The sequence below is a fragment of the Oncorhynchus clarkii genome, chromosome 1, assembly GCF_045791955.1.
Source record: "Oncorhynchus clarkii lewisi isolate Uvic-CL-2024 chromosome 1, UVic_Ocla_1.0, whole genome shotgun sequence".
Classification (NCBI taxonomy): Eukaryota; Metazoa; Chordata; class Actinopteri; order Salmoniformes; family Salmonidae; genus Oncorhynchus; species Oncorhynchus clarkii.
Window position 1 is genome coordinate 89,254,100 of NC_092147.1, and position 22,968 is coordinate 89,277,067.

Sequence of the window (22,968 nt, forward strand, 5' to 3'; positions counted from 1 at the left end):
ACAGGTGAGGAGACTGATAGATAATAATGTCATAATGAACCTGTACAGGTGAGGAGACTGATAGATAATAATGTTATAATGAACCTGTACAGGTGAGGAGACTGATAGATAATAATGTTATAATGAACCTGTACAGGTGAGGAGACTGATAGATAATAATGTCATAATGAACCTGTACAGGTGAGGAGACTGATAGATAATAATGTTATAATGAACCTGTACAGGTGAGGAGACTGATAGATAATAATGTTATAATGAACCTGTACAGGTGAGGAGACTGATAGATAATAATGTTATAATGAACCTGTACAGGTGAGGAGACTGATAGATAAATGTTATAATGAACCTGTACAGGTGAGGAGACTGATAGATAATAATGTTATAATGAACCTGTACAGGTGAGGAGACTGATAGATAATAATGTTATAATGAACCTGTACAGGTGAGTAGACTGATATATAATAATGTTATAATGAACCTGTACAGGTGAGGAGACTGATAGATAATAATGTTATAATGAACCTGTACAGGTGAGGAGACTGATAGATAATTATGTTATAATGAACCTGTACAGGTGAGGAGACTGATAGATAATAATGTTATAATGAACCTGTACAGGTGAGGAGACTGATAGATAATAATGTTATAATGAACCTGTACAGGTGAGGAGGCTCGGAGGGTGTTTGACGACGCCCAGCGGCTCCTCAACAGACTGATAGATAATAAGGGTCTCTGGGGGCGTGGCCTGGTGGGCTTCTGGCCCGCCCAGAGTGTAGGAGACGACATCCAGGTGTACGAACATGACGCCACACCTCGCTCCACCACGCCCCTCGCCACCTTCTACGGACTACGCCAACAGGTGAGTAGCCCCTCGCCACCTTCTACGGACTACGCCAACAGGTGAGTAGCACCTCGCCACCTTCTACGGACTACGCCAACAGGTGAGTAGCACCTCGCCCCCTTCTACGGACTACGCCAACAGGTGAGTAGCACCTCGCCACCTTCTACGGACTACTCCAACAGGTGAGTAGCACCTCGCTCCGCCACCTTCTACGGACTACGCCAACAGGTGAGTAGCACCTCGCTCCGCCACCTTCTACGGACTACGCCAACAGGTGAGTAGCACCTCGCCACCTTCTACGGACTACGCCAACAGGTGAGTAGCACCTCGCCACCTTCTACGGACTACGCCAACAGGTGAGTAGCACCTCGCCACCTTCTACGGACTACGCCAACAGGTGAGTAGCACCACGCCACCTTCTACGGACTACGCCAACAGGTGAGTAGCACCTCGCCACCTTCTACGGACTACGCCAACAGGTGAGTAGCACCTCACTCCCTCCCTCGCCACCTTCTACGGACTACGCCAACAGGTGAGTAGCACCTCGCCACCTACGGACTACGCCAACATGTGAGTAGCACCACGCCACCTTCTACGGACTACGCCAACAGGTGAGTAGCACCACGCCACCTTCTACGGACTACGCCAACAGGTGAGTAGCACCTCGCCACCTTCTACGGACTACGCCAACAGGTGAGTAGCACCTCGCCACCTTCTACGGACTACGCCAACAGGTGAGTAGCACCTCGCCACCTTCTACGGACTACGCCAACAGGTGAGTAAGCACCTCGCCACCTTCTACGGACTACGCCAACAGGTGAGTAGCACCTCGCCACCTTCTACGGACTACGCCAACAGGTGAGTAGCACCTCGCCACCTTCTACGGACTACGCCAACAGGTGAGTAGCAGAGGAGATCTGGAACAGGGTGTGTCAGTTCATGGTGTGTGTGTGGGTGGGGTCTGTGTGTGTGGGTGGGATCTGTGTGTGTGGGTGGGGTCTGTGTGTGTGTGGGTGGGGTCTGTGTGTGTGGGTGGGGTCTGTGTGTGTGGGTGGGGTCTGTGTGTGTGTGGGTGGGGTCTGTGTGTGTGTGGGTGGGGTCTGTGTGTGTGTGGGTGTGGTCTGTGTGTGTGGGTGGGGTCTGTGTGTGTCTGTGTTTCCATTTATAAATCTATAACGAGTAGGGCTGTCCCCGACAACAACAAAAAATCTTGGTCGACCCAGAATCATCTGTTATTTTCAACCAATCGGTTGATCTAAATGTTAAAACGTATTTTTCCATATTTAGAAACATCCTGTGTGTTTTAATCAAATCAACTACATTCACTGAGCTGGTCTGATGCTTTAAGCACACTGTTTGATGAAATAATTCAGACACACTTCACTCAAGGGATTCCGACCAGCAATTGATTTGATTGCTGCTCTGTGTTTAAAAAAACAGCTAGTGACTGTGTGACTAGCAACCGCTGTCTTTCTCTCCTCCCTGCTGTCTCTCTCTCCTCCCTGCTGTCTCTCTCTCCTCCCCGCTGTCTCTCTCTCCTCCCCGCTGTCTCTCTCTCCTTCCCGCTGTCTCTCTCTCTCCTCCCTGCTGTCTCTCTCTCCTCCCTGCTGTCTCTCTCTCCTCCCCGCTGTCTCTCTCTCCTCCCCGCTGTCCTCTACTCTGCTAGACCTCTATAATGGATTAGTCCACTGAGACAGACCTCTATAATGGATTAGTCCACTGAGACAGACCTCTATAATGGATTAGTCCACTGAGACAGACCTCTATAATGGATTAGTCCACTGAGACAGACCTCTATAATGGATTAGTCCACTGAGACAGACCTCTATAATGGATTAGTCCACTGAGACAGACCTCCACAATGGATCAGTCCAATCAGACAGGCCTCCACAATGGATCAGTCCAATCAGACAGGCCTCCACAATGGATCAGTCCACTGAGACAGGCCTCCATAATGGATCGGTCCAATCAGACAGGCCTCCATAATGGATCAGTCCAATCAGACAGGAGCCAATCAGAAAGGTGTCTTGTACACCAATTGTTTAGATTTTGTTGCTACTGCTCGACTTAAAGACATCTGGGTCGACCAACAGTCTATGGACCAATCAATGGAAACAGCAGACTAACTGGGGTCAACCCTAACAACAAGCGTGTATTGTAAGATAACTGTGTTTGTCTTGTAGGCAGAGAAGGACAGTGCCAGCTCAGACCCCTACTACTGCCTGTCCGACTTCGTGGCCCCGAGGGCCAGCTGTGTGTCTGACTACATGGGGATGTTTGCTGTAGCTGTGTTCGGAGCGGAGGAGCTGAGCAAACAGTTTGAGACCCAGGGAGACGACTACAACAGTATCATGGTGAAGGCTCTGGCTGATCGCCTGGCTGAGGTACGGACTCTAGTGTTACTATACTGAGGTACGGACTCTAGTGTTACTATACTGAGGTACGGACTCTAGTGTCACTATACTGAGGTACAGACTCTAGTGTTACTATACTGAGGTATGGACTCTAGTGTCACTATACTGAGGTACGGACTCTAGTGTCACTATACTGAGGTACAGACTCTAGTGTTACTATACTGAGGTACGGACTCTAGTGTCACTATACTGAGGTACGGACTCTAGTGTTACTATACTGACACCTAGCTGAGGTATGGACTCTAGTGTCACTATACTGAGGTACGGACTCTAGTGTCACTATACTGACACCTAGCTGAGGTATGGACTCTAGTGTCACTATACTGAGGTACGGACTCTAGTGTTACTATACTGAGGTACGGACTCTAGTGTCACTATACTGAGGTACAGACTCTAGTGTTACTATACTGAGGTACGGGCTCTAGTGTCACTATACTGAGGTATGGACTCTAGTGTTACTATACTGAGGTACGGACTCTAGTGTCACTATACTGAGGTACGGACTAGTGTCACTATACTGAGGTACGGACTCTAGTGTCACTATACTGACACCTAGCTGAGGTATGGACTCTAGTGTCACTATACTGAGGTACGGACTCTAGTGTTACTATACTGACACCTAGCTGAGGATTCTAGTGTCATTATACTGACACCTGGCTGAGGACTCTAGTGTTACCATACTGACACCTGGCTGAGGACTCTAGTGTTACTATACTGAGGTATGGACTCTAGTGTTACTATACTGACACCTGGCTGAGGACTCTAGTGTCACTATACTGAGGTACGGACTCTAGTGTCACTATACTGAGGTACGGACTCTAGTGTCACTATACTGAGGTACGGACTCTAGTGTCACTATACTGACACCTAGCTGAGGTATGGACTCTAGTGTCACTATACTGAGGTACGGACTCTAGTGTTACTATACTGACACCTAGCTGAGGATTCTAGTGTCATTATACTGACACCTGGCTGAGGACTCTAGTGTTACCATACTGACACCTGGCTGAGGACTCTAGTGTTACTATACTGAGGTATGGACTCTAGTGTTACTATACTGACACCTGGCTGAGGACTCTAGTGTCACTATACTGAGGTACGGACTCTAGTGTCACTATACTGAGGTACGGACTCTAGTGTTACTATACTGAGGTACGGACTCTAGTGTTACTATACTGAGGTACGGACTCTAGTGTCACTATACTGACACCTAGCTGAGGTATGGACTCTAGTGTCACTACTATACTGAGGTACGGACTCTAGTGTCACTATACTGAGGTACAGACTCTAGTGTTACTATACTGACACCTGGCTGATGACTCTAGTGTTACTATACTGAGGTACGGACTCTAGCGTTACTATACTGACACCTGGCTGAGGACTCTAGTGTCACTATACTGACACCTGGCTGAGGACTCTAGTGTCACTATACTGGCACCTGGCCGAGGTACGGACTCTAGTGTTACTATATTAACACCTGGCTGAGGACTCTAGTGTTACTATACTGAGGTACGGACTTTAGTGTTACTATACTGACACCTGGCTGAGGACTCTAGTGTTACTATACTGAGGTACGGACTCTAGCGTTACTATACTGACACCTGGCTGAGGACTCTAGTGTCACTATACTGACACCTGGCTGAGGACTCTAGTGTCACTATACTGGCACCTGGCCGAGGTACGGACTCTAGTGTTACTATATTAACACCTGGCTGAGGACTCTAGTGTTACTATACTGAGGTACGGACTTTAGTGTTACTATACTGACACCTGGCTGAGGACTCTAGTGTTACTATACTGAGGTATGGACTCCAGTGTTACTATACTGAGGTACGGACTCTAGTGTTACTATACTGAGGTACGGACTCTAGTGTTACTATACTGACACCTAGCTGAGGACTCTAGTGTTACTATACTGAGGTATGGACTCCAGTGTTACTATACTGAGGTACGGACTCTAGTGTTACTATACTGAGGTACGGACTTTAGTGTTACTATACTGACACCTGGCTGAGGACTCTAGTGTCACTATACTGAGGTACGGACTCTAGTGTTACTATACTGACACCTGGCTGAGGACTCTAGTGTCACTATACTGAGGTATGGACTCTAGTGTTACTATACTGAGGTACGGACTCTAGTGTTACTATACTGAGGTACGGACTCTAGTGTTACTATACTGAGGTACGGACTCTAGCGTTACTATACTGACACCTAGCTGAGGACTCTTGTGTTACTATACTGACACCTGGCTGAGGACTCTAGTGTTACTATACTGACACCTGGCTGAGGTACGGACTCTAGTGTTACTATACTGAGGTACGGACTCTAGTGTTACTATACTGACACCTAGCTGAGGACTCTTGTGTTACTATACTGACACCTGGCTGAGGACTCTAGTGTTACTATACTGACACCTGGCTGAGGTACGGACTCTAGTGTTACTATACTGACACCTAGCTGAGGACTCTAGTGTTACTATACTGACACCTGGCTGAGGACTCTAGTGTCACTATACTGAGGTACGGACTCTAGTGTTACTATACTGAGGTACGGACTCTAGTGTTACTATACTGACACCTGGCTGAGGACTCTAGTGTCACTATACTGAGGTACGGACTCTAGTGTTACTATACTGAGGTACGGACTCTAGTGTTACTATACTGAGGTACGGACTCTAGTGTCACTATACTGAGGTACAGACTCTAGTGTTACTATACTGAGGTACGGGCTCTAGTGTTACTATACTGAGGTACGGACTCTAGTGTCACTATACTGAGGTACGGACTCTAGTGTTACTATACTGACACCTGGCTGAGGTATGGACTCTAGTGTTACTATACTGAGGTATGGACTCTAGTGTCACTATACTGACACCTAGCTGAGGTATGGACTCTAGTGTTACTATACTGAGGTACGGACTCTAGTGTTACTATACTGAGGTACGGACTCTAGTGTTACTATACTGACACCTGGCTGAGGTATGGACTCTAGTGTTACTATACTGAGGTACGGACTCTAGTGTTACTATACTGACACCTAGCTGAGGACTCTAGTGTTACTATACTGACACCTGGCTGAGGTATGGACTCTAGTGTTACTATACTGAGGTACGGACTCTAGTGTTACTATACTGGCACCTGGCTGAGGACTCTAGTGTCACTATACTGACACCTGGCTGTGGTATGGACTCTAGTGTTACCATACTGACACCTTGCTGAGGGCTCTAGTGTCACTATACTGACACCTGGCTGAGGTACGGACTCTAGTGTTACTATACTGACACCTGGCTGAGGTACGGACTCTAGTGTCACTATACTACAGCCCAATAGGAAGCCATACGTGACAGACTGATAACTACAGCCCAATAGGAAGCCATACCTGACAGACTGATAACTACAGCCCAATAGGAAGCCATACATGACAGACTGATAACTACAGCCCAATAGGAAGCCATACGTGACAGACTGATAACTACAGGCCAATAGGAAGCCATACATGACAGACTGATAACTACAGCCCAATAGGAAGCCATACGTGACAGACTGATAACTACAGCCCAATAGGAAGCCATACATGACAGACTGATAACTACAGGCCAATAGGAAGCCATACATGACAGACTGATAACTACAGGCCAATAGGAAGCCATACGTGACAGATTGATAACTACAGCCCAATAGGAAGCCATACATGACAGACTGATAACTATAGGCCAATAGGAAGCCACTAATAGGCCAGGTGAACAGTGACATTAGAGTCCATGAGAAGCTAAAGGTCTGTGCTTCTCCCCGTCCACCAGGCGTTTGCCGAGGAGCTCCACGCCAGGGTGCGTAGAGAGCTGTGGGGCTACAGCGTGGAGGAGAACCTCCCGACTGAGGACATGCACAGGATACGTTACGAGGGCATCAGGCCAGCCGCAGGATACCCCTCCCAGCCCGACCACACTGAGAAGACCGCCATGTGGACGCTGGGCGAGGTAGAGGAGAAGACGGGTAAGGGTTCTTCCTCTCACCTCCTCTCCCTTTCATCTGATCTGATCTGAAACATCTGACCAGGTGAAAGACAGTCTAATGAGGAGCTTCTAAACCATATTGTTTCCACCTGTCCAGTCTTTTCCTATCAATGCCTAATTGACAGTCTAACGAGGAGCTTCTAAACCATATTGTTTCCACCTGTCCAGATGAATGTCTAATTGACAGTCTAACGAGGAGCTTCTAAACCATATTGTTTCCACCTGTCCAGATGAATGTCTAATTGACAGTCTAACGAGGAGCTTCCAACCCCATGTTGTTTCCACCTGTCCAGATGAATGTCTAATTGACAGTCTAACGAGGAGCTTCTAAACCATATTGTTTCCACCTGTCCAGATGAATGTCTAATTGACAGTCTAACGAGGAGCTTCCAACCCCATGTTGTTTCCACCTGTCCAGTCTTTTCCTATCAGTGCAGATTCATGTCTAATTGAGATGGTAATGGGGGGGGGGTAGAGTAGTTTCTGCATTATAGACTTCTTTCTGTGTTGGTTGGCTTTTATGACTGATGGCGACCCCCAAAATCCCAGCCGCTTGAGAGAGTCTCTAAATGAGGTTTCGACGATGATGATGTCTGATGTTTTTCCAGGTATCAAGTTGACTGAGTCTCTGGCCATGACCCCAGCAGCTGCTGTCTCTGGGCTGTACTTCTCTCACCCTAAAGCTACCTACTTCGCAGTGGGAAAGATCACCAGAGAACAGGTACTGATACAGGCTCAGGATGGGATTCATTTGTTTTATTTGTTATGTAAATGATTAACAACCCACCACAAGGGGGCGCTGTTTTCAAACCCCACTGACACTTGGGCCTAAGGCACTGTTCATCCTAAATTCAAGAGGCGTCACTACAGTCCTTGGTTCAAATCCTGTCTAACTGTCTAAAAGCTCTGTAGTTGTGTATTTGGTGTGCTAATTTAGTAGCACGTTAGCCTATCTAGCGAAGTGGTTAGCTTCTTCCAAAATCAAGCGTTCGCTTCAGTGACAGCAGAGAATGCCCTCCTGAATCAAGAGCCTTGCTGTCTAATATATATATGTTTTGTGCAGCAAACTGAGTAGCATTTTTTTGTGTACTTGTATAGTTTAGGTCAGAAACTGTCCAAAATGCGCTCGTTAACATTTAGTTAGCGTTCTCTATGGGATTTTACATGTACTTGGGGCGGCAGGTAGCGTTAGAGCGTTGGGCCAGTAACCAGCCTAGGTAGCCTAGTGGTTAGAGCAGGTAGCCTAGTGGTTAGAGCAGGTAGCCTAGTGGTTAGAGCAGGTAGCCTAGTGGTTAGAGTGTTGGGCCAGTAACCAGCAGGTAGCCTAGTGGTTAGAGCGTTGGACTAGTAACCAGCAAGTAGCCTAGTGGTTAGAGTGTTGGGCCAGTAACCAGCAGGTAGCCTAGTGGTTAAAGCAGGTAGCCTAGTGGTTAGAGCGTTGGGTCAGTAACCAGCAGGTAGCCTAGTGGTTAGAGCAGGTAGCCTAGTGGTTAGAGCAGGTAGCCTAGTGGTTAGAGCGTTGGGTCAGTAACCAGCAGGTAGCCTAGTGGTTAGAGCAGGTAGCCTAGTGGTTAGAGCGTTGGGTCAGTAACCAGCAGGTAGCCTAGTGGTTAGAGCAGGTAGCCTAGTGGTTAGGGCGTTGGGCCAATAACCAGCAGGTAGCCTAGTGGTTAGAGCGTTGGGCCAGTAACCAGCAGGTAGCCTAGTGGTTAGAGCAGGTAGCCTAGTGGTTAGAGCGTGGGACTAGTAACCAGCAGGTAGCCTAGTGGTCAGGGATGCCACCGCCGTGAGGGTCAGGGATGGCCGTCGCCGTGAGGGTCAGGGATGGCCACCGCCGTGAGGGTCAGGGATGGCCGTCGCCGTGAGGGTCAGGGATGGCCGTCGTCGTGAGGGTCAGGGATGGCCGTCGTCGTGAGGGTCAGGGATGGCCGTCGTCGTGAGGGTCAGGGATGGCCGTCGCCGTGAGGGTCAGGGATGGCCGTCGTCGTGAGGGTCAGGGATGCCACCGCCGTGAGGGTCAGGGATGCCACCGTCGTGAGGGTCAGGGATGCCACCGTCGTGAGGGTCAGGGATGCCACCGTTGTGAGGGTCAGGGATGCCACCGCCGTGAGGGTCAGGGATGCCACCGCCGTGAGGGTCAGGGATGCCACCGCCGTGAGGGTCAGGGATGCCACCGCCGTGAGGGTCAGGGATGCTACCGTCGTGAGGGTCAGGGATGCCACCGCCGTGAGGGTCAGGGATGCCACCGCCGCGCTAAAGTGGTACTCATAAAATATTGTTCAAGGTTGGCAGGTCTGTACTCGTCTCATCACCTACTTGGTATGTCATGACATTATGTTAATGGGGTTCATGTCTGGTATGTCATGACATTATGCTTATGGGGTTAATGTCTGGTATGTCATGACTGTATGTTAATGGGTGGTATGTCATGATATTATGTTAATGGTGTTAATGGTTGGTATGTCATGACATTATGTTAATGTGTGGTATGTCATGATATTATGTCAATGTGTGGTATGTCATGACATTGTTAATGTGTGGTATGTCATTATGTTAATGTGTGGTATGTCATTATGTTAATGCCTGGTATGTCATGACATGGTGTTAATGCGTGGTATGTCATGTTAATGGTGTTAATATGTGGTATGTCATGTTAATGGTGTTAATATGTGGTATGTCATGTTAATGGTGTTAATATGTGGTATGTAATGACATTATGTTAATGTGTGGTATGTCATGACATGGTGTTAATGTGTGGTATGTCATGACATGTTAATGGTGTTAATATGTGGTATGTAATGACATTATGTTAATGTGTGGTATGTCCTGACATTATGTTAATGTGTGGTATGTTACTGTGTGGTATGTTACTGTGTGGTATGTTAACGTGTGGTATGTTAACGTGTGGTATGTTAACGTGTGGTATGTTAACGTGTGATATGTTAACGTGTGGTTTGTTAACGTGTGGTATGTTAATGTGTGGTATGTTAATGTGTGGTATGTCATAACATTATGTTAATGGGTGGTATGTCATGACATTATGTTAATGGGTGGTATGTCATGACATTATGTTAATGTGTGGTATATTAATGTGTGGTATGTTAATGTGTGTATGTCTTGACATTATGTTAATGTGTGGTATGTTAATGTGTGGTATGTTAATGTGTGGTATGTCATGACATTATGTTAATGGTGTTAATGTGTGGTATTTCATGACATTATGTTACTGTGTGGTATGTTAATGTGTGTTATGTTAATGTGTGGTATGTTAATGTCTGGTTGTCTTGACATTATGTTAATGTGTGGTGTGTCATGTTACCACAGGTGGAGGACTATGCTGGGAGGAAAGAGATGCCAGTGTCTGAGGTGGAACGCTGGCTGGGACCAATCCTGGGCTACGACACTGACTGACAGTGATACTTCAACCAATCCTGGGCTACGACACTGACTGACAGTGATACTTCAACCAATCCTGGGCTACGACACTGACTGACAGTGATACTTCAACCAATCCTGGGCCACGACACTGACTGACAGTGATACTTCAACCAATCCTGGGCTACGACACTAATGCATCCACAACCACTACCTAGAAAACAGAGGAGCTGCTCAATGGTCATGTCTAGATGGGATACAGCTTTTGTCAAATTGACGTCAAAAGTTGACAAATTCTAACCCTTTTCCCAACCTTAACCCAATTCTCCCTAACCTGCTACGTTAATTCTCCCAACCTTAAATCAATTCTCCCAACCTTAACTCAATTCTCCTAACCTGCTACGTCAATTCTCCTAACCTGCTACGTTAGTTCTCCCAACCTTAACCCAATTCTCCCTAACCTGCTACTTTAGTTCTCCCTAACCTGCTACGTTAATTCTCCCTAACCTGCTACGTTAGTTCTCCCAAACCTGCTACGTTAGTTCTCCCAAACCTGCTACGTTAATTCTCCCTAACCTGCTACGTTAGTTCTCCCAAACCTGCTACGTTAGTTCTCCCAAACCTGCTACGTTAATTCTCCCTAACCTGCTACGTTAGTTCTCCCAAACCTGCTACGTTAGTTCTCCCAAACCTGCTACGTTAATTCTCCCTAACCTGCTACGTTAGTTCTCCCAAACCTGCTACGTTAATTCTCCCTAACCTGCTACGTTAGTTCTCCCTAACCTGCTACGTTAATTCTCCCAAACCTGTTACGTTAGTTCTCCCAAACCTGTTACGTTAGTTCTCCCAAACCTGCTACGTTAATTCTCCCTAACCTGCTACGTTAGTTCTCCCAAACCTGCTACGTTAGTTCTCCCAAGCCTGTTACGTTAGTTCTCCCTAACCTGCTACGTTAATTCTCCCAAACCTGCTACGTTAGTTCTCCCAAACCTGCTACCTTAATTCTCCCAAACCTGCTACGTTAATTCTCCCAAACCTGCTACGTTAATTCTCCCTAACCTGCTACGTTAGTTCTCCCAAACCTGCTACGTTAATTCTCCCTAACCTGCTACGTTAGTTCTCCCTAACCTGCTACGTTAATTCTCCCTAACCTGCTACGTTAATTCTCCTAACCTGCTACGTTAATTCTCCCTAACCTGCTACGTTAGTTCTCCCTAACCTGCTACGTTAGTTCTCCCAAACCTGTTACGTTAGTTCTCCCTAACCTGCTACGTTAATTCTCCCTAACCTGCTACGTTAGTTCTCCCAAACCTGTTACGTTAATGCTTCTAACTTGCTACAAAAAGTAAATTCTGAAAAAGTCTGCATCCCTTCTAGACCCTGCTTAGGGCCAGATAATAAAAAGAAACTTACACTTCAAGTGAATCAAGGCTCAACTTGAAAAAAATAAGTTTATTTTTTATAGCTATTTTCAAAATGGCCACCTGTCAGTTAAGAAATGGAGTAGTTTTTATATGGTCTAACATTTTACACTTTTAATATAACAGCTGTTGCCAATGTCATTTATACTTTATTCTGGCAATCACAATCTTAGAATTGAATAATTAACAGATACATGTGGTTTAATTTCAGAATTTGATCATTAGGGACATATTAGGTTCTAGAAGACGTTCTAGAAGACGTTAATTTAATTTATAATTAGTAAAAAATGGTCTTCATCACAAAATGTACACTTACTTGACACGCCATATTAATGTCTAAACCTCTATTAAAAAGGTACATGTTTTTATGAATGGTTATTGTAAATTACGGATTTGAATGATTTGGATTGTTTCACAATTTGTCTTTAAAGAAATGTGCCATAAACTATTGACTGACCAGTTATCATTGTCTTTTTGCAATGTTATCGATTTATCCTGGAAGTGTCCACTATTTCTGAAAATAAGTAGTGATTTATTTCATTTTATGAATGTTCTGAGATTACAGTGTTTGATCTGGAACCATATTCATTTAGTATAAAATAATTGACTCAGTATGTGGCTCTGTCTTGATGTCTGTTGAATTATACGATTACAAAATAACACTAGCTACAGCGCTCTTAACAGGTCATATACTATATTGGCTGGCCTTGTATTGAAATATTGATTGATTAGTTGGTTGGTTGATCGGGATATGCCTCCCGTGATAAAACAGCAACATTCCTGACATACCTCAAGCTAATCCTATTTTAACGACTTTTTAATGACTCAATCAACCAGAATCTCCTACCACCGTCGGTGTACGACGCCGTTCTTCAATAACAGTAGAGTCGTATCTTCCTTCATCCGTTCACGTTGCTGCACCATCTGTTTTTAAATGATACCGGAAGAGGGAGCGCAGTGATCATCTTCAAAGTGTCGGCTCACACACACCTGCACAACTCCTCCCCGTTTTGAATATGTAACCCGTCCAATGAGAGCGTAGGCAACACATCCTGGGTTATTCTACAGCTACGGTCAGCAGCATCCCCGGTGCTGCCTTCTGTCGCCTCCACACGGATACTCCGTTCGGCTCTGTCGGGTCTCTGTCGCGGACGGCAACTATGGCTGATGCGGGAGAAACCGGTGAAGATGAAATCCAGTTCCTACGAACCGTAAGTGCATTTCTAAGCGTTTACACTGTGGTAATATGTCGGTGTGATACTGCTGTTGGTTCGGTTGTAGATTTGTCTGCATCGCGTTAGATTCCTCCGGTTCGGTTCTGGCTGTTGGCGCAGAGTTTACCGCAAAGCTGCCGCGCCGCGCTGAGCGCAGAGACTACAGTTGACAGCTTTGTGTGTCATATCGTTATTTATGACTACATTTAATTGGACTTTAAGTTCACTAGATCTTAATGGATGTTGAACGTGATTCGTCATGACGATGTCGCATCATCTACAGTGCCATCTGGAATTCGCATCGTGGGTGTCAAGAGGATGGAGCGCCCGAGCTCGGGGTTTACTGTAAAAGTAGCCTACGGATGCCGAGGTGCTGAAACGGGACAAATGAAGATGAACGATGATTAGATGTCACGGATTGAATTGTGAACACGGTAGTAGCTCATATCAATGGAGTAGGCGTTCTTGAGCCCTATGCTAAACACTGAGTTTATAACACTTCTGCTCTATCCTATCGACTCGCCACTGCAGTCAGCTGCATGCCGTCAGATGGGCTTGACAGTGAGGGGCGGGAGGTAGTTGTGATGAATAGGAAAATATGTATTAATTCATAGTCTACTACTGGAAATGTGTTTTAACGATGTTATCTACCTGGTCAGTGTGTGTTTCTTAATCTACATCTTAATGCCAGTCCAGCTAGGCTGTAATGCCAGTCCATCTAGGCTGTAATGCCAGTCCATCTAGGCTGTAATGCCAGTCCAGCTAGGCTGTAAAGCCAGTCCATTTAGGCTGTAATGCCAGTCCATCTAGGCTGTAATGCCAGTCCATCTAGACTGTATGCCAGTCCATCTAGGCTGTAATGCCAGTCCAGCTAGGCTGTAATGCCAGTCCATCTAGGCTGTAATGCCAGTCCAGCTAGGCTGTAATGCCAGTCCATCTAGGCTGTAATGCCAGTCCATCTAGGCTGTAATGCCAGTCCAGCTAGGCTGTAATGCCAGTCCATCTAGGCTGTAATGCCAGTCCATCTAGGCTGTTATGACAGTCTAGGCTGTAATGCCAGTCCATCTAGGCTGTAATGCCAGTCCATCTAGGCTGTAATGCCAGTCCAGCTAGGCTGTAATGCCAGTCCATCTAGGCTGTAATGCCAGTCCATCTAGGCTGTAATGCCAGTCTAGGCTGTAATGCCAGTCGAGGCTGTAATGCCAGTCCATCTAGGCTGTAATGCCAGTCTAGGCTGTAATGCCAGTCTAGGCTGTAATGCCAGTCCATCTAGGCTGTAATGCCAGTCTAGGCTGTAATGCCAGTCCATCTAGGCTGTAATGCCAGTCCATCTAGGCTGTAATGCCAGTCCATCTAGGCAGTAATGTCCATCTAGGCTGTAATGCCAGTCCATCTAGGCTGTAATGCCAGTCCATCTAGGCTGTAATGCCAATCCATCTAGGCTGTAATGCCAGTCTAGGCTGTAATGCCAGTCCATCTAGGCTGTAATGCCAGTCCATCTAGGCTGTAATGCCAGTCTAGGCTGTAATGCCAGTCCATCTAGGCTGTAATGCCAGTCTAGGCTGTAATGCCAGTCCATCTAGGCTGTAATGCCAGTCCATCTAGGCTGTAATGCCAGTCCATCTAGGCTGTAATGCCAGTCTAGGCTGTAATGCCAGTCCATCTAGGCAGTAATGTCAGTCCATCTAGGCAGTAATGTCCATCTAGGCAGTAATGCCAGTCTAGGCTGTAATGCCAGTCCATCTAGGCAGTAATGTCAGTCCATCTAGGCAGTAATGTCCATCTAGGCAGTAATGTCAGTCCATCTAGGCAGTAATGTCCATCTATGCTGTAATGCCAGTCCATTTAGGCTGTAATGCCAGTCTAGGCTGTAATGCCAGTCCATCTAGACAGTAATGCCAGTCTAGGCTGTAATGTCAGTCCATCTAGGCAGTAATGTCAGTCCATCTAGGCAGTAATGTCAGTCTAGGCTGTAATGCCAGTCCATCTAGGCAGTAATGCCAGTCTAGGCTGTAATGTCAGTCCATCTAGGCAGTAATGTCCATCTAGGCTGTAATGCCAGTCCGTCTAGGCTGTAATGCCAGTCCGTCTAGGCTGTAATGCCAGTCCGTCTAGGCTGTAATGCCAGTCCGTCTAGGCTGTAATGCCAGTCCATCTTGGCTGTAATGCCAGTCCATCTAGGCTGTAATGCCAGTCCATCTAGGCAGTAATGCCAGTCTAGGCTGTAATGCCAGTCCGTCTAGGCTGTAATGCCAGTCCAGCTAGGCTGTAATGCCAGTCCATCGAGGCTTTAATGCCAGTCCATCTAAGCTGTAATGCCATTCCATCTAGGCAGTAATGCCAGTCTAGGCTGTAATGCCAGTCCGTCTAGGCTGTAATGCCAGTACATCTAGGCTGTAATGCCAGTCCATCTAGGCTGTAATGCCAGTCCGTCTAGGCTGTAATGCCAGTACATCTAGGCTGTAATGCCAGTCCATCTAGGCTGTAATGCCAGTCCATCTAGGCTGTAATGCCAGTCCATCTAGGCTGTAATGCCAGTCCATCTAGGCTGTAATGCCAGTCCATCTAGGCTGTAATGCCAGTCCATCTAGGCTGTAATGCCAGTCCATCTAGGCAGTAATGTCAGTCCATCTAGGCAGTAATGTCCATCTAGGCAGTAATGCCAGTCTAGGCTGTAATGTCAGTCCATCTAGGCAGTAATGTCAGTCCATCTAGGCAGTAATGTCCATCTATGCTGTAATGCCAGTCCATTTAGGCTGTAATGCCAGTCCATCTAGGCAGTAATGCCAGTCTAGGCTGTAATGTCAGTCCAGCTAGGCTGTAATGCCAGTCCATTTAGACTGTAATGCCAGTCCATCTAGGCTGTAATGCCAGTCCATCTAGACTGTATGCCATTCCATCTAGGCTGTAATGCCAGTCCAGCTAGGCTGTAATGCCAGTCCATCTAGGCTGTAATGCCAGTCCAGCTAGGCTGTAATGCCAGTCCATCTAGGCTGTAATGCCAGTCCATCTAGGCTGTAATGCCGGTCCAGCTAGGCTGTAATGCCAGTCCATCTAGGCTGTAATGCCAGTCCATCTAGGCTGTAATGCCAGTCTAGGCTGTAATGCCAGTCCATCTAGGCTGCAATGCCAGTCCATCTAGGCTGTAATGCCAGTCCAGCTAGGCTGTAATGCCAGTCCATCTAGGCTGTAATGCCAGTCCATCTAGGCTGTAATGCCAGTCCATCTAGGCTGTAATGCCAGTCTAGGCTGTAATGCCAGTCTAGGCTGTAATGCCAGTCCATCTAGGCTGTAATGCCAGTCCATCTAGGCTGTAATGCCAGTCCATCTAGGCTGTAATGCCAGTCTAGGCTGTAATGCCAGTCCATCTAGGCTGTAATGCCAGTCTAGGCTGTAATGCCAGTCCATCTAGGCTGTAATGCCAGTCCATCTAGGCTGTAATGCCAGTCCATCTAGGCAGTAATGTCCATCTAGGCTGTAATGCCAGTCCATCTAGGCTGTAATGCCAGTCCATCTAGGCTGTAATGCCAGTCCATCTAGGCTGTAATGCCAGTCCATCTAGGCTGTAATGCCAGTCTAGGCTGTAATGCCAGTCCATCTAGGCAGTAATGCCAGTCCATCTAGGCTGTAATGCCAGTCCATCTAGGCTGTAATGCCAGTCTAGGCTGTAATGCCAGTCCATCTAGGCTGCAATGCCAGTCCATCTAGGCTGTAATGCCAGTCCATTTAGACTGTAATGCCAGTCCATCTAGGCTGTAATGCCAGTCCATCTAGACTGTATGCCATTCCATCTAGGCTGTAATGCCAGTCCAGCTAGGCTGTAATGCCAGTCCAGCTAGGCTGTAATGCCAGTCCATCTAGGCTGTAATGCCAGTCCAGCTAGGCTGTAATGCCAGTCCATCTAGGCTGTAATGCCAGTCCATCTAGGCTGTAATGCCGGTCCAGCTAGGCTGTAATGCCAGTCCATCTAGGCTGTAATGCCAGTCCATCTAGGCTGTAATGCCAGTCCATCTAGGCAGTAATGTCCATCTAGGCTGTAATGCCAGTCCATCTAGGCTGTAATGCCAGTCCATCTAGGCTGTAATTCCAGTCCATCTAGGCTGTAATGCCAGTCCATCTAGGCTGTAATGCCAGTCTAGGCTGTAATGCCAGTCCATCTAGGCAGTAATGTCAGTCCATCTAGGCAGTAATGTCCATCTAGGCAGTAATGCCAGTCTAGGCTGTAATGCCAGTCCATCTAGGCAGTAATGTCAGTCCATCTAGGCAGTAATGTCCATCTAGGCAGTAATGTCAGTCCATCTAGGCAGTAATGTCCATCTATGCTGTAATGCCAGTCCATTTAGGCTGTAATGCCAGTCTAGGCTGTAATGCCAGTCCATCTAGACAGTAATGCCAGTCTAGGCTGTAATGTCAGTCCATCTAGGCAGTAATGTCAGTCCATCTAGGCAGTAATGTCAGTCTAGGCTGTAATGCCAGTCCATCTAGGCAGTAATGCCAGTCTAGGCTGTAATGTCAGTCCATCTAGGCAGTAATGTCCATCTAGGCTGTAATGCCAGTCCGTCTAGGCTGTAATGCCAGTCCGTCTAGGCTGTAATGCCAGTCCGTCTAGGCTGTAATGCCAGTCCATCTTGGCTGTAATGCCAGTCCATCTAGGCTGTAATGCCAGTCCATCTAGGCAGTAATGCCAGTCTAGGCTGTAATGCCAGTCCGTCTAGGCTGTAATGCCAGTCCAGCTAGGCTGTAATGCCAGTCCATCGAGGCTTTAATGCCAGTCCATCTAAGCTGTAATGCCAGTCCATCTAGGCAGTAATGCCAGTCTAGGCTGTAATGCCAGTCCGTCTAGGCTGTAATGCCAGTACATCTAGGCTGTAATGCCAGTGTATCTAGGCTGTAATGCCAGTCCGTCTAGGCTGTAATGCCAGTACATCTAGGCTGTAATGCCAGTCCATCTAGGCTGTAATGCCAGTCCATCTAGGCTGTAATGCCAGTCCATCTAGGCTGTAATGCCAGTCCATCTAGGCTGTAATGCCAGTCCATCTAGGCTGTAATGCCAGTCCATCTAGGCTGTAATGCCAGTCCATCTAGGCTGTAATGCCAGTCTAGGCTGTAATGCCAGTCCATCTAGGCAGTAATGTCAGTCCATCTAGGCAGTAATGTCCATCTAGGCAGTAATGCCAGTCTAGGCTGTAATGTCAGTCCATCTAGGCAGTAATGTCAGTCCATCTAGGCAGTAATGTCCATCTATGCTGTAATGCCAGTCCATTTAGGCTGTAATGCCAGTCTAGGCTGTAATGCCAGTCCATCTAGGCAGTAATGCCAGTCTAGGCTGTAATGTCAGTCCAGCTAGGCTGTAATGCCAGTCCATTTAGACTGTAATGCCAGTCCATCTAGGCTGTAATGCCAGTCCATCTAGACTGTATGCCATTCCATCTAGGCTGTAATGCCAGTCCAGCTAGGCTGTAATGCCAGTCCAGCTAGGCTGTAATGCCAGTCCATCTAGGCTGTAATGCCAGTCCAGCTAGGCTGTAATGCCAGTCCATCTAGGCTGTAATGCCAGTCCATCTAGGCTGTAATGCCAGTCCAGCTAGGCTGTAATGCCAGTCCATCTAGGCTGTAATGCCAGTCCATCTAGGCTGTAATGCCAGTCTAGGCTGTAATGCCAGTCCATCTAGGCTGCAATGCCAGTCCATCTAGGCTGTAATGCCAGTCCAGCTAGGCTGTAATGCCAGTCCATCTAGGCTGTAATGCCAGTCCATCTAGGCTGTAATGCCAGTCCATCTAGGCTGTAATGCCAGTCTAGGCTGTAATGCCAGTCTAGGCTGTAATGCCAGTCCATCTAGGCTGTAATGCCAGTCCATCTAGGCTGTAATGCCAGTCCATCTAGGCTGTAATGCCAGTCTAGGCTGTAATGTCAGTCCATCTAGGCAGTAATGTCCATCTAGGCTGTAATGCCAGTCCGTCTAGGCTGTAATGCCAGTCCGTCTAGGCTGTAATGCCAGTCCGTCTAGGCTGTAATGCCAGTCCATCTTGGCTGTAATGCCAGTCCATCTAGGCTGTAATGCCAGTCCATCTAGGCAGTAATGCCAGTCTAGGCTGTAATGCCAGTCCGTCTAGGCTGTAATGCCAGTCCAGCTAGGCTGTAATGCCAGTCCATCGAGGCTTTAATGCCAGTCCATCTAAGCTGTAATGCCAGTCCATCTAGGCAGTAATGCCAGTCTAGGCTGTAATGCCAGTCCGTCTAGGCTGTAATGCCAGTACATCTAGGCTGTAATGCCAGTGTATCTAGGCTGTAATGCCAGTCCGTCTAGGCTGTAATGCCAGTACATCTAGGCTGTAATGCCAGTCCATCTAGGCTGTAATGCCAGTCCATCTAGGCTGTAATGCCAGTCCATCTAGGCTGTAATGCCAGTCCATCTAGGCTGTAATGCCAGTCCATCTAGGCTGTAATGCCAGTCCATCTAGGCTGTAATGCCAGTCTAGGCTGTAATGCCAGTCCATCTAGGCAGTAATGTCAGTCCATCTAGGCAGTAATGTCCATCTAGGCAGTAATGCCAGTCTAGGCTGTAATGTCAGTCCATCTAGGCAGTAATGTCAGTCCATCTAGGCAGTAATGTCCATCTATGCTGTAATGCCAGTCCATTTAGGCTGTAATGCCAGTCTAGGCTGTAATGCCAGTCCATCTAGGCAGTAATGCCAGTCTAGGCTGTAATGTCAGTCCAGCTAGGCTGTAATGCCAGTCCATTTAGACTGTAATGCCAGTCCATCTAGGCTGTAATGCCAGTCCATCTAGACTGTATGCCATTCCATCTAGGCTGTAATGCCAGTCCAGCTAGGCTGTAATGCCAGTCCAGCTAGGCTGTAATGCCAGTCCATCTAGGCTGTAATGCCAGTCCATCTAGGCTGTAATGCCAGTCCAGCTAGGCTGTAATGCCAGTCCATCTAGGCTGTAATGCCAGTCCAGCTAGGCTGTAATGCCAGTCCATCTAGGCTGTAATGCCAGTCCATCTAGGCTGTAATGCCAGTCTAGGCTGTAATGCCAGTCCATCTAGGCTGCAATGCCAGTCCATCTAGGCTGTAATGCCAGTCCAGCTAGGCTGTAATGCCAGTCCATCTAGGCTGTAATGCCAGTCCATCTAGGCTGTAATGCCAGTCCATCTAGGCTGTAATGCCAGTCTAGGCTGTAATGCCAGTCTAGGCTGTAATGCCAGTCCATCTAGGCTGTAATGCCAGTCCATCTAGGCTGTAATGCCAGTCCATCTAGGCTGTAATGCCAGTCTAGGCTGTAATGCCAGTCCATCTAGGCTGTAATGCCAGTCTAGGCTGTAATGCCAGTCCATCTAGGCTGTAATGCCAGTCCATCTAGGCTGTAATGCCTGTCCATCTAGGCAGTAATGTCCATCTAGGCTGTAATGCCAGTCCATCTAGGCTGTAATGCCAGTCCATCTAGGCTGTAATGCCAGTCCATCTAGGCTGTAATGCCAGTCTAGGCTGTAATGCCAGTCCATCTAGGCTGTAATGCCAGTCCATCTAGGCTGTAATGCCAGTCCATCTAGGCTGTAATGCCAGTCTAGGCTGTAATGCCAGTCCATCTAGGCTGTAATGCCAGTCTAGGCTGTAATGCCAGTCCATCTAGGCTGTAATGCCAGTCCATCTAGGCTGTAATGCCAGTCCATCTAGGCTGTAATGCCAGTCTAGGCTGTAATGCCAGTCCATCTAGGCTGTAATGCCAGTCCATCTAGGCAGTAATGCCAGTCTAGGCTGTAATGCCAGTCCATCTAGGCAGTAATGTCAGTCCATCTAGGCAGTAATGTCCATCTAGGCAGTAATGTCAGTCCATCTAGGCAGTAATGTCCATCTATGCTGTAATGCCAGTCCATTTAGGCTGTAATGCCAGTCTAGGCTGTAATGCCAGTCCATCTAGGCAGTAATGCCAGTCTAGGCTGTAATGTCAGTCCATCTAGGCAGTAATGTCAGTCCATCTAGGCAGTAATGTCAGTCTAGGCTGTAATGCCAGTCCATCTAGGCAGTAATGCCAGTCTAGGCTGTAATGTCAGTCCATCTAGGCAGTAATGTCCATCTAGGCTGTAATGCCAGTCCGTCTAGGCTGTAATGCCAGTCCGTCTAGGCTGTAATGCCAGTCCGTCTAGGCTGTAATGCCAGTCCGTCTAGGCTGTAATGCCAGTCCGTCTAGGCTGTAATGCCAGTCCATCTTGGCTGTAATGCCAGTCCATCTAGGCTGTAATGCCAGTCCATCTAGGCAGTAATGCCAGTCTAGGCTGTAATGCCAGTCCGTCTAGGCTGTAATGCCAGTCCAGCTAGGCTGTAATGCCAGTCCATCGAGGCTTTAATGCCAGTCCATCTAAGCTGTAATGCCAGTCCATCTAGGCTGTAATGCCAGTCCATCTAGGCTGTAATGCCAGTCTAGGCTGTAATGCCAGTCCGTCTAGGCTGTAATGCCAGTCCATCTAGGCTGTAATGCCAGTCCATCTAGGCTGTAATGCCAGTCCATCTAGGCTGTAATGCCAGTCCATCTAGGCTGTAATGCCAGTCCATCTAGGCTGTAATGCCAGTCCATCTAGGCTGTAATGCCAGTCCATCTAGGCTGTAATGCCAGTCCATCTAGGCTGTAATGCCAGTCTAGGCTGTAATGCCAGTCCATCTAGGCAGTAATGTCAGTCCATCTAGGCAGTAATGTCAGTCCATCTAGGCAGTAATGCCAGTCTAGGCTGTAATGCCAGTCCCTCTAGGCAGTAATGTCAGTCCATCTAGGCAGTAATGTCCATCTATGCTGTAATGCCAGTCCATTTAGGCTGTAATGCCAGTCTAGGCTGTAATGCCAGTCCATCTAGGCAGTAATGCCAGTCTAGGCTGTAATGTCAGTCCATCTAGGCAGTAATGTCAGTCCATCTAGGCAGTAATGTCAGTCTAGGCTGTAATGCCAGTCCATCTAGGCAGTAATGCCAGTCTAGGCTGTAATGTCAGTCCATCTAGGCAGTAATGTCCATCTAGGCTGTAATGCCAGTCCGTCTAGGCTGTAATGCCAGTCCATCTAGGCTGTAATGCCAGTCCATCTAGGCAGTAATGCCAGTCTAGGCTGTAATGCCAGTCCGTCTAGGCTGTAATGCCAGTCCAGCTAGGCTGTAATGCCAGTCCATCGAGGCTTTAATGCCAGTCCATCTAAGCTGTAATGCCAGTCCATCTAGGCAGTAATGCCAGTCTAGGCTGTAATGCCAGTCCGTCTAGGCTGTAATGCCAGTACATCTAGGCTGTAATGCCAGTCCATCTAGGCTGTAATGTCAGTCCATCTAGGCAGTAATGTCCATCTAGGCAGTAATGCCAGTCTAGGCTGTAATGCCAGTCCATCTAGGCAGTAATGTCAGTCCATCTAGGCAGTAATGTCCATCTAGGCAGTAATGTCAGTCCATCTAGGCAGTAATGTCCATCTATGCTGTAATGCCAGTCCATTTAGGCTGTAATGCCAGTCTAGGCTGTAATGCCAGTCCATCTAGACAGTAATGCCAGTCTAGGCTGTAATGTCAGTCCATCTAGGCAGTAATGTCAGTCCATCTAGGCAGTAATGTCAGTCTAGGCTGTAATGCCAGTCCATCTAGGCAGTAATGCCAGTCTAGGCTGTAATGTCAGTCCATCTAGGCAGTAATGTCCATCTAGGCTGTAATGCCAGTCCGTC

At 47.4% G+C, this 22,968-nt stretch overlaps 1 protein-coding gene across 2 annotated transcripts in view; it reads left to right on the forward strand.

Moving 5' to 3' along the window:
- LOC139413812 (methionine synthase-like) overlaps positions 1-10,992 on the forward strand; it is a 30,215-nt gene extending 19,223 nt beyond the window's left edge. The window contains exons 12-17 of one of the 2 annotated variants that reach the window (XR_011634836.1): positions 663-859; positions 3,025-3,225; positions 7,058-7,250; positions 7,879-7,991; positions 10,595-10,749; positions 10,791-10,992. Coding sequence is in view for 1 of the 2 variants with exons in the window: in XM_071161593.1 (XP_071017694.1) it covers positions 663-859; positions 3,025-3,225; positions 7,058-7,250; positions 7,879-7,991; positions 10,595-10,681 (791 nt within the window). In the remaining variant the exon portion in view is untranslated. Of the gene's footprint in view, positions 1-662; positions 860-3,024; positions 3,226-7,057; positions 7,251-7,878; positions 7,992-10,594 lie in introns of both variants that reach the window. The other variant, XM_071161593.1, reaches the window with a different exon arrangement.
- The last annotated feature ends 11,976 nt before the right edge of the window (positions 10,993-22,968 follow it).